At 34.0% G+C, this 17,364-nt stretch overlaps 1 protein-coding gene across 1 annotated transcript; it reads right to left on the bottom strand.

Annotated features, from left to right (window-relative positions):
* Positions 1-832: 832 nt before the first annotated feature.
* On the bottom strand, positions 833-12,623 carry LOC129743016 (neutral amino acid uniporter 4-like). Its single transcript, XM_055734961.1, has 2 exons — positions 11,617-12,623; positions 833-1,250 (listed from the first exon to the last, which is right to left on the bottom strand). Exons 1-2 carry the CDS (start codon positions 12,621-12,623, stop codon positions 833-835), a joined length of 1,425 nt encoding a protein of 474 aa, XP_055590936.1.
* Positions 12,624-17,364: the final 4,741 nt, after the last annotated feature.

The raw sequence follows: 17,364 nt of genomic DNA, 5'->3' as shown, positions 1-17,364 counted from the left end.
TGAACCTGGTCTACAAATAACCTCCGAACGACCTCTTCTCATCGCGTTTTTCCACTTCCGTTCCATCACATTCAACTGGTGGATCCATCCAATCAAATGACAACTTGGCACTATTGCATTTTTTTTCGTTGTTTGCTCACCTTTCCCAGTATTTGCTGTGCAAAGCCTTCAATTGCACATTACATGACGTTGATCTTGTAAAAGCAAGCGACATGACGAAGAGCCGAGCGATACGGCCAGATGTAAGTACACCATGAGGTGTAATATGTAAGTACCAATTGCATTTACGACTTCATTCAATGGCGTCCCTGCTCTATTTGCCGCTTACGAGTTGCCATGTATTTCTCGGTTGGTTTTTTTTTGTATCTGCATCCATTTCGACTTAACATCGTAGAGTAAGTGTATGTAAGTATCAATCGTTGAGACTGGCTAGTCTCTTCTGGGACCATTCGGACTCAACCTCAACCAAACGATATCAGGCGTATGTCTGTGATGCAAAAATGTGCAATTATTTACAGCAATAGCCATTCTAATTACCGGGTGCGGGGCACAAGACGATAGATGTATAGAAGAAAGTGTAATCGACCGGAAGTTGTTCCATTAGTAAGTGATTAAAATGGACCGGAAACATGAACGAATGTGCGAGGGTGTGATTTTAATCTGAGAATTGTTTTTCAGCAATTGGATCTTAAGAGGATGTGATACAACATTAAATTGGTTTAAAAAAAAAGTCTTAATTTCAAAATATTTTTTACTCAAAGCATTTCAATGGCAGATGTTTTTAATATCACAATGTTTAATTGTCTAAAATTAAACAATTTTCATAACTTCGCTACCTCCATTCTCCAGCAATTTGCACCAAACTGGTACTGGTTCCAACGAGGAACCCTACCAGGCCTAGTCCTGCGATGGCCAAATCCTTCCACAGGATCCAATTCCATCGACCATATTGGCGGCCAGGCCAGAACACCAAAATTTCAATCATCGGTGGAAATATCAAATCCAACGTTGATGAACTGAGGGCTCCAACCAGGGAGATGAAGAGACCCAGATTCGGGATGATGGCCGCTAGGATGAAAGTTATGAATATGAGTGCTATACGGGTACCATACTCGGCTAGATTCTGTGCTTCCGGACTCTGGAAACTTCCCTGTATCGCAGGTCCGAGGATACTCATAGGAACGTAGAACTGCAGAGCGTAGGATGTGAACACGGCTACGGCCATCATGAGACGCACGACCTCTGCCAAGCTGAAAAAAAAACAAGTTGGGAAAAATTGAGGTTATAAAGTTATTTTAACATCGAAACTAACATTGATTATCGATTTTTGACTTTTCCATACTATTTGAACAATTTTGAAAAACCTCTATCTCAATCTTACATAGCTTTAAAAAATGTACCATTGAAGTGCTTCTAAATAAGTGATCAAAAGAAAATCAAGCATGTTTAAAGTACGCACTTCACGTACTACAGGCAAGATTATCAAATAGAAAAAAATTAGTGTTTTTTATTAAAAAAAATCTCAAATTATGTGATTTTAGCTCAAAATAATGTTATTTTATGTTTTATTTAGTCAGCGCAATCTGGAATGATATAAAGTTGCGCTCAGAAAAGAATGAAATCGCCTGAAACTGCGCACAGTTTGACTATCGAACTAACGCTCCACAAAATTTTAAGTCTTTATAATGATTGGAAACAAAAATACAAGTATTTCCGTTAAAAAGGGAAACTTGGATCTGCTTTTCTAAATTTGCTGTATCTTGACAATTGTCATTGAAAAATCTTGCAATTTGGTCCAAAGATGTAGAAATGTTCGATCTAGTACCTACATATCTGGCCAAGTTTCGTCAAAATCGACCACCGGATGACGATTAGGATGATATATTCATCCTAACATAAACGTTTAATAAGCCAGATATGACTTGCGAATTTGAATAAAATGTGAATAAAATGAAAGAAAAAAATGAATCGGATTCAAAGTTTTCAATAGAACAATTTTTTAAACTTTTTTTTAATGGGATTTTATTGAATTGAGTATAAGAACTTCGAAAAAATATCAAACACAACTCAGGATGGTTTCCAATTTTATTTATTTCGTCTCATTTGTATTTTTGTTCGTCTCTAATAGAAATATTAGAAAAATATTATCCAAATATTGAAAAATCATATGAGTATCGAAAATCATGAACTAAATTTTGTATGAAATGCTTAACCATGTTTGGAGGATTTCAAAACAGCTACAGTAGTTTCTCGATTTTATCACTATTCGATTTTATCAATACTCGCCAAATTAACGCTCGATTTTATCACGATTTTTAAGAAATCATTCAGAAACCATTTCCAGGACCTTAATTTTCATTCAAAAGCATAGAGCGTCTTTGTTTATGATTTTTTTATGGTTTATGTTATAGTATATAGTTATCCAATAATATGAAAATGCCATTGAACTGCTTATTTTATCTGTATAGTGTTTAAAATCGTCATTTGGATTTTAAAAACGCTTGTAATAATCGACACAAGTATTTTAACGTCACGCTGATGCTAGTATTGCTATTTGTGTAGGTAAGTCGCTTAAAAAAGTTAACTTTTTTGGTTATGCGAATCATATAATAATGTGGGTGAATTTAAGCGTTTTTGAAAAGAGATAAGTGTCTCTGATTTCTTTGTTGAACTTGTTTATTTTAAAGGGTGGCGTGCGCAATCCTTATTGGATAGTAGTATTGTCTGAATGGATAATTTTGGAAGACCAAAATGAAATTCTGCTAGCTTTGTCTGAAAATATGACCAAGATTTCTGTTTTTCTACATATGAAGACAAAAGATTATCTGCCCATAAAGCAAATTTCGAGAAACACACTGTAAAAGTCTAAGTTGAGCAAATTTTAAATTTTTTTTTGAATAAATACATACTTTTTAGTTCATCAAAGGTGTTAAGATTAAAATATTGAAATTTGAAAGAATCTGAAACAAATTTTTTGATGCTAATTTCTTTGAACTTTTTTTCAAAATCGAAATAAGAGATAACGACTGTTAAATTTCCCTCAAAACAAAATTATTCACATTCATTAGATGTAGACTATCAAATGGATATACAAAATGGTTTTATTTAAAAAAAAATCCTAAAAATTTGCTTTAGAGAAGAATAATTTGAACTGAAAACGATCCTTTTTGTTTAGCAATCTTTGATAATTACGCCTTATGATCAAAATTTATTGATACAAAACGTTTCCACTACTGAAAATATTATAAATTATTGATTAAAGACAGTAAAAATACTTTTTTATACTTCAACTTTTTATACTGATAAAATCGAAAAACTACTGTATTTTCTTATTATTTTTTTTTTGTTTCGATTATAGTCGTTTTACCATCTTTATGGCATTCGCGACTTTATCAACGTTGCCGTTGGCGGATCGTTATTAAAAAACTTATCCGGTACAGCTGCCGTGTTACGCCGAAGTGACGTATAAACCATTTTCGTTTTGAGCGAATAAAAGCGATTTTCTCTTTTTCCTCTTTCTTCGTTAATCTGAGACTTTTCATAAAATGTGATCTGTAGAATTTATGCATAGATAGATGACAAATGCAGCCTTTTGAAACACAACTCTTCATTTTGCGTAAAATTCGTATAATTACTTCAAATGGATATGCGTCAGTTCGGCGTATAAACGTTTGTTTTGATAAGACGATTCTCCGTCGGAGTGACGTTTATCCTTAGTCTTTTCGTGCAGTTGGAACCAATTTCGTTTTTAGTTAAAATGGCCAGTGCGTTGGATCTTCTTAAATTGTATTCGAGTGAAGAAGAAAATTTTAGTGATGCTGTCGAAGAAACTTCTCAAGGTATGTATTTCTTTGTACATAAAAAAACAATTTCCGTTTGTTCGTTTGTGATTTTTTTTTATTTGACCTCAATTGCCCTCTCAGCCCTAGTTTTAGCGTTAAGATAAGACCTAGAGAACTGAAATTCGGTATAAGTGGGCGCTAATTATTACCAGGAATGAAGGAAAATGTCAGATTTGTAGATGACTCATAATGTTTTACATTGGATTTAGATGAAAATTGACATACAGTTGCGTTAAAAAAAGAATGAATTTGCGCGAAGCGGCGTACCCACTTCCAACTTTGACAAGCTGCCATTTCTCTCTCGGTTGATATTTTTTCATGAAATTGTCACACAATTTAGTTCAACTATCTAATTAACGCTCTACGAAATTTGAAGTCTTTACAATGACTGGAAAAACAGCTATTCCCGTAAAAAAGGGAAATTTGGAGTTGCTTCATTAAATATGCTGTATCTTTGACAATTTTCATTGGAAAATCTTGAAATTTGGTCCAAAGATGTAAAAATGTTTGATCTAGTGCCAGGCCAAGTTTCGTCAAAATCAATGAACGTGATCAAAAATGGTGCCGGGTAGAAAATGAGGTTCATTGGACCAAAATTCAAGATTTTTCAATAAAAAATTCAATTTTAAAGAAACTTTGTCCACTAATGCCAGATAATAGGAAAGATTTTTGGGAAAAGCTCAAACGAAAAAAAGTTTCTGGAAGAATTTTAATTTATAACTATTGTTTTTTTATGATTTTCTTACTAAATAAATATTTGAATTTTTTAAACATTATCTCATTTTTGAAACCAGAATTCTTCTCGTTAATAAAATTCGAGTGCACAGCTTTAAAAAAAAGCAATATTGTTGCTTGACAAACAAACTTACATACCACAAACAAATGATCACACAAACAAATTTCTTTGTAACAGAAACAACGCAAAATTAATGAAGAATTAGTTTTGTTCTACAAATGTAAAATAATTTCTCGAATTTTTTAATTAATGTAGATGTCGACGTTTGCATTCAAATTTTATTTATCAAAAAGGCTCGACAACTTCTTTGTTTGAGAACCCTTTATTCTGAGGAAAGGGGAAGGAGGGGGGGGGGGGGGTGGCTTTTTTATTTTATTCTAAACCGATTGTCATGTTAAAATATGATTTTTTTTTTCAAATCTGAGGAATGTCGCCTGTGAATTATACGGGTTATTGAAATTGTTCTGTATCAATTTCAAAAACGCATGGATATACGTCACTTCGGCGTATAAATCGCACTTTTGGCGATTCGTTTTTATCGATTTTCTCAAAAACTGTTTGATATTTTCTAGATTTGTTGAAAGCATTTGATAGCTCATAGGAAAACGCACACAATAGCGTCAAAAAGTCAAAATCGAAAAAAATGGATATACGTCACTTCGTCATATCACGGCAGTACAACTGTGTTCAATGTTTACTCTCGGGCTCGAACTCACGGACATCGGTTCAGTAGACAACAGACTTGCCAACTGAGCTATATCACAAACCCTTTTTCCTTAAGATGATTCGAGACAAAATCAAGAATCCCTAACTGAAAACAGAAATACAAATATGGAAAAAAAACCACTGGAATTAATTTAATCTTATTTAAAATTTAATGTTAAGAAACGAGATTCTATCAACAAGCAACTAAATTTTGTAAAACTGAATGAAACAGAATCCTGAACCTGTGATTAGTTTTCCAGATTCGGTCATTATCTCTGAAATAATATTCTCACTCTTGAATAACTAATTTTGATTGAGAATTTCATATTTTGGCTGTAGAGTAGAATATTTCATGTCTCAACAGTTGAAATAGCTCACTTTGAAATAAAAGGCGTAAATAACTGAAATCGAAGGTTTGAATAAATCCTTTATCTTTAGATATATGCATGCAGGGCCGTAGGAAGAACAGCCTCATGGAAGGGGTTTTGGTGACCTTTTTGTTCTACTGTTATTTTTAATTAAAAGTTTTATGTATTCCTACATAGAAAATTTAAATAAAAACACCCGAAAGTCTGTTAAATGATAAACTAGATAAAGGATTCGAATCCTTTAGTAACATATAAGAAAACTTACTTTCATCAATGGTTAAAATCTTTGAATTTGCTCTAACATCTGTTCAATTAAGTTTAATTGATTTGAACAAAACTAAAGTTTCCATAAGAAAGCCTTCGATAAGTTAAAAATACATATTTTATTCTCAAATCAAATATGCTTAATCGTCCAAACTCTCGAGCAAATTCAAAGATTTGAACCATTAATGAAAATAAATTAAACTTTCAAAAGTAAAATTATTTAATTAAAGTTTTTCGGTTCAAACCTGAAACTTACAATCTCGACCCAAATTCAAGTTTTAGTTTGAAATTTTGGTAAAATTTTATTTATATTTTTTTTAACGGGATATAACATGTTTCTTTATCCGCAAATACTTTTCCTTAAAATGTATCCTTTTTTATATAATCTTTAGGATGTGTTTTTCAAGTTCAAAATTCAGGTTCAAAATTCAGATACAGTATTAATATTGAGAATTCAGATTTAGCTCTTAAATGAGTTAAATTTATCAAGATTACTAACAATGATTTTTTAATTATGGATCATTTCCCCAGTTTCGATACGATTTCTGAAATTTTATACTCGATGACTTGGGCTTTAATTTGCATTCATTTTTTTTTCGTATCTGAATTAAAATATGAATTTCGAAGATCTTATCTGGATCGCTATTCTGGATCGCCATTTTGAAGTTCTGAATTCTGAGAACGAATTAAGTTTAAATTCTCCGAATCTTAATATGAAACAAAAACTCAGGGTGATTTCTAAAGCTATGATCATTTGGAGTCCGGGCACTCATTTTGGTGATAACTACATTCCTCGGATATGCAAAATTTGACAGCATTGTGTTGGTAATGAAAAGGGCTATCTTGCCTTTTTTTTAAGATGTCTAAGTTTACGTAATTTTTTGAAATTACAAATTAAAAAGGACATGGTAAAAATATTGTTGCACAATCATCTGTAATTGTCAAATAAAAAAATCATGGACTGTTGATTTTTTCTGAAATATTGTTTGGCCCAAATAGATCAGAAGTATAAGGAGATTCACTAGAATGCTTACGTTTTCATTCAAACGATTAGTTTTTTGAAATACACTGGTTTGTGGTTGACCGGATTCTAAATAATCCTTATAAATAATCATTCGAAATTTTGGATAAAATGCAAAATCAAATTTGTTTAAAAATTTCAAAACAACTTTTCGAGTATTATCAAATGATTATAAGAATTTGAAATCAAAAATCCTAAATTAGATACATAATGCGAAATTTGAAAACAGAAAAATAATTTAGATTTTGATAATTGGGAACCAGAGCCCTGGAAAAAGTTCAATCTATTAAATTGAAGTATCCAGAAATGAATTTCTATCATCAAGTGAGAAAATTTTGGAAATCTGTAGCAGAATTCTGAACCTGGGAGTAGTTTTCGAGGTTTTGGCATCAGTTCTGAGTTAAGATTGTTAAACTTGAATAACCTAACCCAATCATCAAAGTTTGATTACGAATTTGAAAATTTGAGTGTAGAGTAGAACACCTAGTTTCCTTTTTCTGGACCCTCATGAGGAAGGTTTATCGCAAACCCCCCCTCTCCTCCCCGTTCCTACGGCCATGAATATATATTTTAAGTCACTTTGATAAAGAAATGAATAAAATGTTAGTTTCCAAAATTCAAAATCTTGTATGACTGTTCTTGATACTTGTTCCTAGCTATGCTCTAGAAAATTGTGCCAAATAGATTAAAACAACAATTGTTTGCCACACGTAAAAATTATAATAAAAAAAAATTTTCCAACGATTGATATTAAAATATAATAAGAGCTTCTTACTGCCATATTTCAAAGCAATATTTTTATCTATTTTTTTTAAAGAACAAGTTTTCCAAAGTTTATGTTATGTGGGCTTTTATTTCGAAATTAGAAAATTGTGCCTTAATGTATGCAAAGAATGGAGGGTATTAGACAAACTCTTAGAATTTTTTTTGTCTGACACTTATAATCTGTCAAATGAACACTCATATAGCCAAAAAAAATAATTGGAACTTCAATATTTAGATTTTGTTTGATTTTTACCTGAGCTTTGGGTACCGTGATTAAAGGATCAAGTCTCCTTTAACTTTTTAAATATCACTTTTTTGTTAGTCCCACGGAAACACTTCTTGTTCATTCATGGGTTCATGTATCGATCTATTTTTTGAAGCCTGTTATCTTGAAATTACACGCTGTCAGAAAAGGCAGATGACAACGATCTGCAAATTTTTTCATTGAAAAATGATGACAATAAAAAAGGGAGCAAGCATCCCTATTCTCTCCTAATTGTTTTGTTTTGAAAATCATAAGCAAACGATTTCTTGTTGCTCATGCATGTTTGTTGCAATAAATTTGATGTTTTGCTGAGATTGTTATTTAAGAATGTCAATTGAATTGAACGGAAAATCATTTCTATTCACAATCTTCATCACCCGAAAACATATTTCTTGTTGCTCCTTTGATATTCTTAGAACAAATATTTTTATACTGATTCTATCAAGAAACCTTATAGTTAAATAACAGAATTTTTGGCAATTTAAAATTAGATAAATCTAGTCAAGCACTGGGTTCAAATTATTGTTTGTTGAATTCAAGACATCATAATAATACTTTAACTTCTATCAAAAAAAAAATAATAAGAATAGTCAGTCTTTTGTGGTTAATTTTTTTTAAGATCAACCGTTTGGCCGCTACATAGCATCCAAATTCAAAATGCAATGATGTGGAGACATTAGACAGCCAAAGCAACTTAGTTTACAATGTATAATGTAACATCATTCTGAGGTGTGAAGAAATTTTTTTATACATTTTCGAGGTCTGGCAGAGCAGGATTGGACAGATAAAATATTTTTTGTTCCTCCGGACAAACTTTACAAAAATCTTGAATTGATTTGTTGTGTCTTCTGGTCCTGGTGGTGTTCCGTGGTCTTAAAATTGATGTAAGTATGCAATTCGACATTTTCAGTTTGACCATAAACGATTAATAAACAATTGTGTGCTTTTATCTAGTCAATAATTTTATTATGAAGGTAACTGGAAGTATATATCTACCATCTACGTTGATTTTTTGAAATATGAATTTTATTTACGTTTTAAAAAAATTCATTTCAATTAGGCCGATGCCAAGTGAAGGGTTTTTGAGCTTATTTATAATTTAAAAAGCACACATTAAAAACTTCTGTTTTTTGGTGACAAAAACAAACCTTAAAAAATATTCAGTAGTAAAAAATCAATTTTTTTTTCAATATGGCATTTGTCGTAGTGTAGCTAAAGTACTAACAGTTTTGATCAGTTGAATCCCTGATATGGAGTACAGTAGGAAACTCCAATATGACTTTATGTTATGCTGTGTACTGTGTGTTGAAATAACGGAATAACTAACTCGTGAAAAGGAATGGTTTTTATGGTTATGACAACATTTTTACGATCACGTATGACAACATTTCATTAAATCACGTATAAACAATGTTCAAACTCAGAAATATCAAGCTTTGTTTTTTTTTTTTTTGTCTTGCAAACGTCATTTCATGTTCCTCCCGAACAAAATGTCTCAAAATCCCAAAATTGTCTTCAGGTTCGTTGAGCGACTCCTTCTTGTGGCCCAATCTGGCCCAAATTTGGCATGTTACCTTGTACTAGGCCGGTCAATTAAAGCCTGAGAGTTTAAATTTTCTCTTACAAATCTAATGCTCTCTAATAATCCACTTTCCCAAAGACCACTAGTGATTTTGGCTTTGGAAAAAAGTTGTAGAATTTTTTTTTCTTTACATTTTCAAACTCTGCAAAACACAAGAATTTTGACGAAGTTTTGATTTTTTTTATGTCTTGTGATGTCAGAAATAATTGTCATGATGTTAATTTATTTTTTTTAATAATATTTTTTAATATAATTTCTTAGATGCGTTGTATTTTAGGAACAAGAGTGTCTAGACAAATCCTGAATCCTTTATTGGATGGAGGATGAAAAAAAGATTCAAAATCATTTTTGATTATCATGAAGTTTTGTTGACTCATCAGTTATCAATAATAGATCAAAAAAGAACACACACACATACAGGATCTCAATGATACTTGATGTTTCCTCGAAGAGATTCCTTTTTCTTAACTCAAAGCTTACATCTTTCAAGGATATGATGGCAAATGCTAAATCCACCAACCGGGTTGGTCCAACCCACAGAATGTGTACTATGTATGCCATGACCGGGACTTGATCTCATGCCCGCTGGCTTAGAAGACTTGAAGACTATCCTCTACGCCATAAATCTTCTAAATGTCTTGTTAACAAAATTAAAGTTGATAGCCAAATTCAAGCAAAGATTCGGATTCAGGACATCGAAATCTTCCAAAATCACTTTTTCAAACGTAGGCACCTAAAATGCTTTGAGTAGGTTATTCATTCTAGTTTAACAGTTTTCAAAAATAAGTAGATAAGTTTTTCCAGATTATCTATAGTTGGTTCCTAATGAAAAAAAGCCCCAAAACCATTTTATTTTAAATTATAAGCTTTAATTTCTTATAGTTTTGCAGCATTTTAGATTTTTTTTTCGTCTTCGGGATTGTCAAGAATAAGTCTATCCGGCAATATATAAATATGTTTTGGTGTAATGTAAATTTTGACCACTATTCCAGATTTTTCGGTAAGAAAAAAACCTTACTTTATAAAAATTATAAATACTATGGCTTTGCCTTAATATATATTCACTTTCTCAATGATCCTAACTTTTAGTCACAAATTTGAGTTTTTTCTCGTTTATTTGATTACCATTTTCATAGAACATAATCGATCTCTAAAAAATCGCAGTTCTTCAGTAAATTAGATTGAATATTATGATGATCTGAAAGTGCGTTTCAGGTCATATTGACACGAACAGCATTGTAAAGTTGAATTCGAATTGCTGGGAAACAGATTCCAAAAAACAGAATAAGTATTATAAGGGAATATTGTTTAACCAATATTTCAAGAACTTCCGAAATTAAGGTTTTAAATAACGTAAGGCAACAAAAATCACCATTTTCCAAGGTGCAATGAATTTTATAGTCAAGTTAGAATATTTTGGTGGCGCTGATTTGAAATATGAAATTTTGTATTTCTATCAGCTTTTGTTAAAAACCCAGAGACTCTTGAAAATAGGTAAAAATTGCAGTTTAATGGCAAAACTTTGGAACATTTATCATATAAATTTCGATAATAAAGGTTTCAATTCAATTATTAATTTTCCCGGAGACCATGAGTAATTTTAACATCTGAGGAAAAAAGTTATAAAACTTATAAATACTATAACTTTACAGTTAAACGTAAGGTTAGTTAATTTTTTTTTAATTTGTAGAATTTTTTAAAACTTTGTATTTCTTATACTAAAATAACGAGACAAGAACTGAATCTTTGATTATATGAAGAAAAGTAAATAGATTCAAAATCAGTTTTCAGTTTTTAGTTAATTAGTTATCAATGATCAATTTACTTTTAAATTGATCAATTTTAAAAATTCGTCACGCCATATCCTTCAAACTAAAGGGACAGACGATGAATGATTCGAAAACAGGACGCCAAAATTTTTCAAAATCATTTGTTTGAGCATAGGCGTCAACGTTCCCTAGTGTAGTCAATTTAAAGGTTTAAAACGGTAAATAAAAAATTTGTAGCACTCCCTTTAAAATTACCCATTATCACTTAAGATGTGTTTTCACTGGATTGGGGTACTTACAAGTCATCATTCGGCAGATTGAGCGTTACGCTTCCTTGTGTTTCTTCTCCGTACTTCAAATATCCATAGAATCCAGTAGCGGCAAACAGACACACCACAATGGTCATCCCTGTGTTCAACACTCCATTCCAGGCCCGAAAATCTTTCGGAGATTTCATATTATTCTCTAAGGGGAGGATTACGCCGATACCTTCAAATGCATACATTGCAGTCCCCAGATACATCGGCAGGGTTCCCCAGGATGAGGTTACTGGGGCTACTGAGGAGCTATGGGGGAGATCTTTTAGAAGGAACGTGAAGGCGATTGTCAAACCGGATATCGCTAGCACTGAGGCCACTAGAGATGTGGGCGTAAGGTACTTCAGACTTCGAACCATGTTGAGGGCAACTAGAGGTACGAATAAGGCGGTAAGGACTGTTAGGACTTCCGTTTTGATGCCCACGGATTCCAGGAATGCTTGAATGTTGACAGCTACGAAAAGGTAGTACACACAGCAGAATCCCAGCTGCATCAGAATCAGGAAGCAGTTGATGAGAAGTTTTACAAAGGATGAGAATCGTTGCAGGCAATTTGGACCTGACAGGACGGCATATTGACCGACTTCCGCGAAAGAGAGCAGCGGAACTTCGTGTCTACAGCACAGCTCATGGGCGCACTTCACCAGAATGTGCATACTGTGAGTACAGACTACGCCCATCGATAACGTTCCGAGCAAACCGACGTAAAGACCGGAATTTTTGAAGGCTTCTGGCATTGCCAGAATTCCTGTTCCAAGATTTCCGTTCAGAATGTGGATAAGTGTTTCCAGGTTTGTCGTTGGATTTTCAATGTTCCTGTGCTGAAGTGGATCGTAGCGTAGTATTTTCTGCCACTGGGCGACAGAACCATACGGTAGCTTCGAATCCTTCTTGGTAGTTTCCAAACGTAGACTTAATTCATTCGTTTCGTTATTATTTCTATCCACCAACAGTGGAGTCGTTTCATTTTCCCGAGCATTTGGCGGCATCTTGTTATCACTTATCCGTTATCCAAAATCACTATGCAAAATACCCACACGGAATCTTTCCTTGCCGGATTTTTGATCCACAACAACTCGATATGCATTTGCTAAAAAACAACGCGAGGGATGAAATTCTCTGTTACAAAGTCACCGCAACTCAACCTTTTTCCGAACAATATTCGCTACTATGTTTCGATCGATCCAAGCTAACAATTTAAACTGACCTTTACCCGGCACAAGACTTATCAGGAAAGCTCCCAACCACATATTTCTACAACGTCACAGGCGTTGTCTTCAGCGCGAAGCGAGGATTATGCCAGCGTAATCTGGTATTAGCTAATCCTGCGGGAAACCGGCTTCAGACAATCAAAAATGTCTGAAGAAGTCCGAACCGATTTGTTCTAGCAAATTCATGCGAGACATTTAATGCGTCATATTCTCAGTCGAAAAACATCATTCTTATCGCTGTGATTCAATATTATGCTACCTACCCGAAAAATCCCATTCGGTATACCTACTACATATTCGGAACTTTGATACGTGACAAGCGAGGCGTAACGCGCGCGCGCGCGGAAGATGCGCTTTTTGGCATTTGGGATTATCAAAAAACTGTTTACTACCACAAACAAGTTCTGACTTAAGTTTTCAAATCGTATCAGAGAGTCTATTTCAGAACTCAATCTCAAAAAACAACTTACTCTTTCTCATGGGTCCATTTGACTTATGAATCTCGATTCTTTTGGAAGCACGTGAATGCAAACTAAGTTTTGTCTCTTGAGAGCAAAGTTCATGGATGAGGGGGTTGAATTTGGTTCTTCCGTGTTCAATCCGGATTGTTGATAGGATGGGAAAACATTTCCCATCATGGAGCTGACGTTGTTTTTCTCGCTGTTGAAAGGGCTTTTTCCATTAAAACATTGCCGAGCATTCGAAAAATACTGATTAGCTGTCCTAAAACTTTCCAATTCTTGCAAAACAGTGTTACTTGGAACCTGTTTTGAAACCCTCGGGTTTTTTCGTTATCTCCTCAGAGCGAAAGGTATTTCAAAATACGAGCTTAAGATTTTTCTAGATCAATCTGAATTTTATTAATGGATTTCAGAACTGGGTAGCAAATTCACATCTAAGCATAATGAATCTGTTGAAATCCAAAATCAGTTCTGATTAAGTCTTCTGAAGATGCATGTAAAAATTGCGTAAAATTCCAGTGTTAAAAACACTGGAAGGTATGTTTTTGAAAAAAAAATTAAAAAAAACTGATTGAAATATTGGTATAGTATCAATCAAACCCTTTATGTAAACCATATGATGATCCACACGATAGAGCAGACGAGTAGAAGAAAAAAAATCAATTTCCCATACGGCCAAATCGCACACGGAACAAATCAACCTGAAAACTCCGTATGTCCGAATAGATTCGTCTTATTAAAACTAAAACTTGAGCAGTGAAACACGCCGGGTGAAAACAGAGTGTGCCAATCAACCGGAACGATGGACTTCCGCCCTGCCTGAGGTCTGGGCAGCGATCGATGGATGGATGGTATACCAAAACGAGACGTCTATGAACCCTAAAGTACAAGACATGTTCAACATACGTAGCACCATCGAACCAGAAGAGACATTCGATCAGCGATGTCTGGCGAATACATGTGTCCCGAACGGCAAAATGTGCCAAAGTTTATAAATTTCTTTTTTTTAAGACTTACACCGTCTTAGCCGATTTATGCCTCACAGACTGAATGAACGTAAACGACTTTACGATGTAGACTAACATTTAACATCCAGTATCGAGATGGGATTCGAACCCATACCACCAGTGGACCAGCGACTATCACCCTACCACCCTAACCGCACGGCCTCTGAGACGTACTTTTATTGAAGAACTTTCGGATAGCTAAGCAATGAGATCATGACTCAAGACATGCATTAGATTTCTTAATAAAATTTCTAAACGCTTAACATATAATTCAAAAAGTTTAAAACTTCCCTCAACTGTAATCGTCGTCACTCTGCATAAGCATATTTTCACATTGATTCTTGAATTGTATACTCAGCACACGATACCTATTTTCATTTTACTTGCCGAAAGGGGGATTTTCCATTCATTTCACAGCTAAGCACATAATTGTTGTTTTTATGCAGTATTTTACAGTTTTTTTTCGTTGATCGTTTTGAAACACACGCGTTTTTTTAGCGCTCTTCAAAATTTTCTCAGAATAAATGCCCTGGCAAAAGCGTACAAAAGTGATCAATTTGGTTTTAGAAATGGGTGATGAAATTTTCTTCCCTGTAAGGAAAATAAAAAGAATAATGTCGTTTCCGTGGTCAAGAGTTGAAGAGAAATGTTCTGATTCAGTATGAGTGGAGGTTGTTCTCGTTAAAGTTGCTACCTACGCCTGCTTTGATATATCCTTTTTCAAAATGTGTATGCACTTGTGTACCGTTTGTGTATATTAAGTATGTTAAAAGAATTCAATAATTGAAAACAGTGTTTTTGGAGATTTCAATTGTAAATTAACCATGGTAATGGGGTTTGATGTGGAACATTCAGTAATGCGAGAGATAACAAGCTGTGGTACCAAATTTTGGCGGAAAACTAAATCCACTTTTTCGTGGGAAAAAAATACGATAGTGCTTTAGAAATGATCATCTATCATCGCTGAAATCCATCAATCTATGGATACTTCTGGTGAGATCAAACCATTTTATGTATTGTCTATGAGCGAACAAAATAGTTAATGTTTGTTTTGCAGCATAAAATCTTTTCAAACCATGTTTTCAAAAGATTTCATGAAGATTTTAAAACGTCTGTTTGTTTTTTAATTTTTATTTTCAAGAGCGAGCAATGGCGTTATATCCAAGGGCGAAGACCAGAAATTAGTTGCAAGTAAATTCAAAATTTAACTTGTTTTCTTTTGGAAGAACTAATTTTTTTCATCTTTCGAAAAAGTTACATTTGGAATTTTATTCAATGATAAATTTTGGAATTCTTTGCTTTAAATTCCATAAAACGTACAAAAAAGGTTTTAAAGACTGATACAATGTAAATGATACTGATGCAAAGATAATAGGAAGCGATCTGTTTGCCCTTCTTTACTCCTATAAAGGAAAGGTCATGTAGGGATGAGATGAAGAATATACAGAAAATAAATCAAATTTAATTAGGAATAAAATAAAATAATAGTTGTACTCGGCAACACTGTAGATGAATAAAATAAAATAAATTTCTATGAGAACATTTGCTATTTTGGCAGCACTTGACAAACAAACAAAACAAAGTCAGTCATTGATCTATTCTTGCGAGCGACAGACGTGTTTAAGTGAATCTCTGAATTGAGATTCGTAAAATCACGACAATGGCGCAGCCGGTAGAATAAGCACAAATAGCGCAGATATTTAAGGCTGCTGCTGCTGATTGTTTTGATTTGGCCTTCCGGTGGAAATAAGACGGAATTGCCGTAAGAAGCGCAGATATTTAAGGCTGCTGCTGCTGCTGATTGTTTTGATTTGGCCTTCCGGTGGAAATAAGATGGAATTGCCCCTGAAAAGCGCAGATATTTAAGGTTGCTACTGCTGATTGTTTTGATTTGGCCTTCCGGTGGAAATAAGACGGAATGGCCCCTGAAAAGCGCAGCTATTCAAGGCTGCTGCTGCTGATTGTTTTGATTTGGCCTGCCGGTGGAAATAAGACGGAATTGCCGTTAAAAGTGCAGATATTTAAGGCTGCTGCTGCTGATTGTTTTGATTTGGCCTTCCGGTGGAAATAAGACGGAATGGCCCCTGAAAAGCGCAGATATTCAAGGCTGCTGCTGCTGATTGTTTTGATTTGGCCTGCCGGTGGAAATAAGACGGAATTGCCCCTGAAAAGCGCAGATATTCAAGGTTGCTGCTGCTGATTGTTTTGATTTGGCCTTCCGGTGGAAATAAGACGGAATTGCCGTAAGAAGCGCAGATATTTAAGGCTGCTGCTGCTGATTGTTTTGATTTGGCCTTCCGGTGGAAATAAGATGGAATTGCCCCTGAAAAGCGCAGATATTTAAGGCTGCTACTGCTGATTGTTTTGATTTGGCCTGCCGGTGGAAATAAAACGGAATTGCCGTTAAAAGTGCAGATATTTAAGGCTGCTGCTGCTGATTGTTTTGATTTGGCCTTCCGGTGGAAATAAGACGAAATTGTCGTTAAAAGAGAAGATATTTAAGGCTGCTGCTGCTGATAGTTTTAATTTGGCCTTCCGGTGGAAATAAGACGGAATTGCTGTTAAAAGCGCAGGTATTTAAGGCTGCTGCTGCTGATTGTTTGTTTTGAATAACCCTTCTGGTTGGGCAGGCTGTTTCTTAGAATACTATCGAATTATTCCGGCTGTGGTAAACAGAGACAGAGTAACAAGGAAAGCACAGTTTGAGAAAGCTGTTGCTATGAATATTTTTTTAGCGGATTGTTCCGGCTCTGGTAAATAAAAGCAGAGCGACAGAGAAAGCACAAATTGAGAAGGCTTTTGTGAAAAATATTTTCGGATGAAATGAAGAATATGTCAAAAAAAATAAAAAGATTTGAAAAGCTTTTGCAGAGAATGGAATGTAGAATTAATTGAGATGAGGGATATTTGGGATATAAATTTTTGTATTTTAGGAAAACAAAAGTCGGTAAATTAAAGATTCTATTGAGAATAGAGTTGAGAAGGAATGTAGAAATGTGATGAAAGATAAGCAGAAATTAAATAAAACTTGTAGGATGGAGAATAAAGATG

This window comes from Uranotaenia lowii, chromosome 2 (genome assembly GCF_029784155.1).
Source record: "Uranotaenia lowii strain MFRU-FL chromosome 2, ASM2978415v1, whole genome shotgun sequence".
In the NCBI taxonomy this organism is placed as follows: domain Eukaryota; kingdom Metazoa; phylum Arthropoda; class Insecta; order Diptera; family Culicidae; genus Uranotaenia; species Uranotaenia lowii.
The sequence above is the reverse complement of the archived record's forward strand: the minus strand, read 5'-3'. Positions and strand labels throughout refer to the sequence as shown.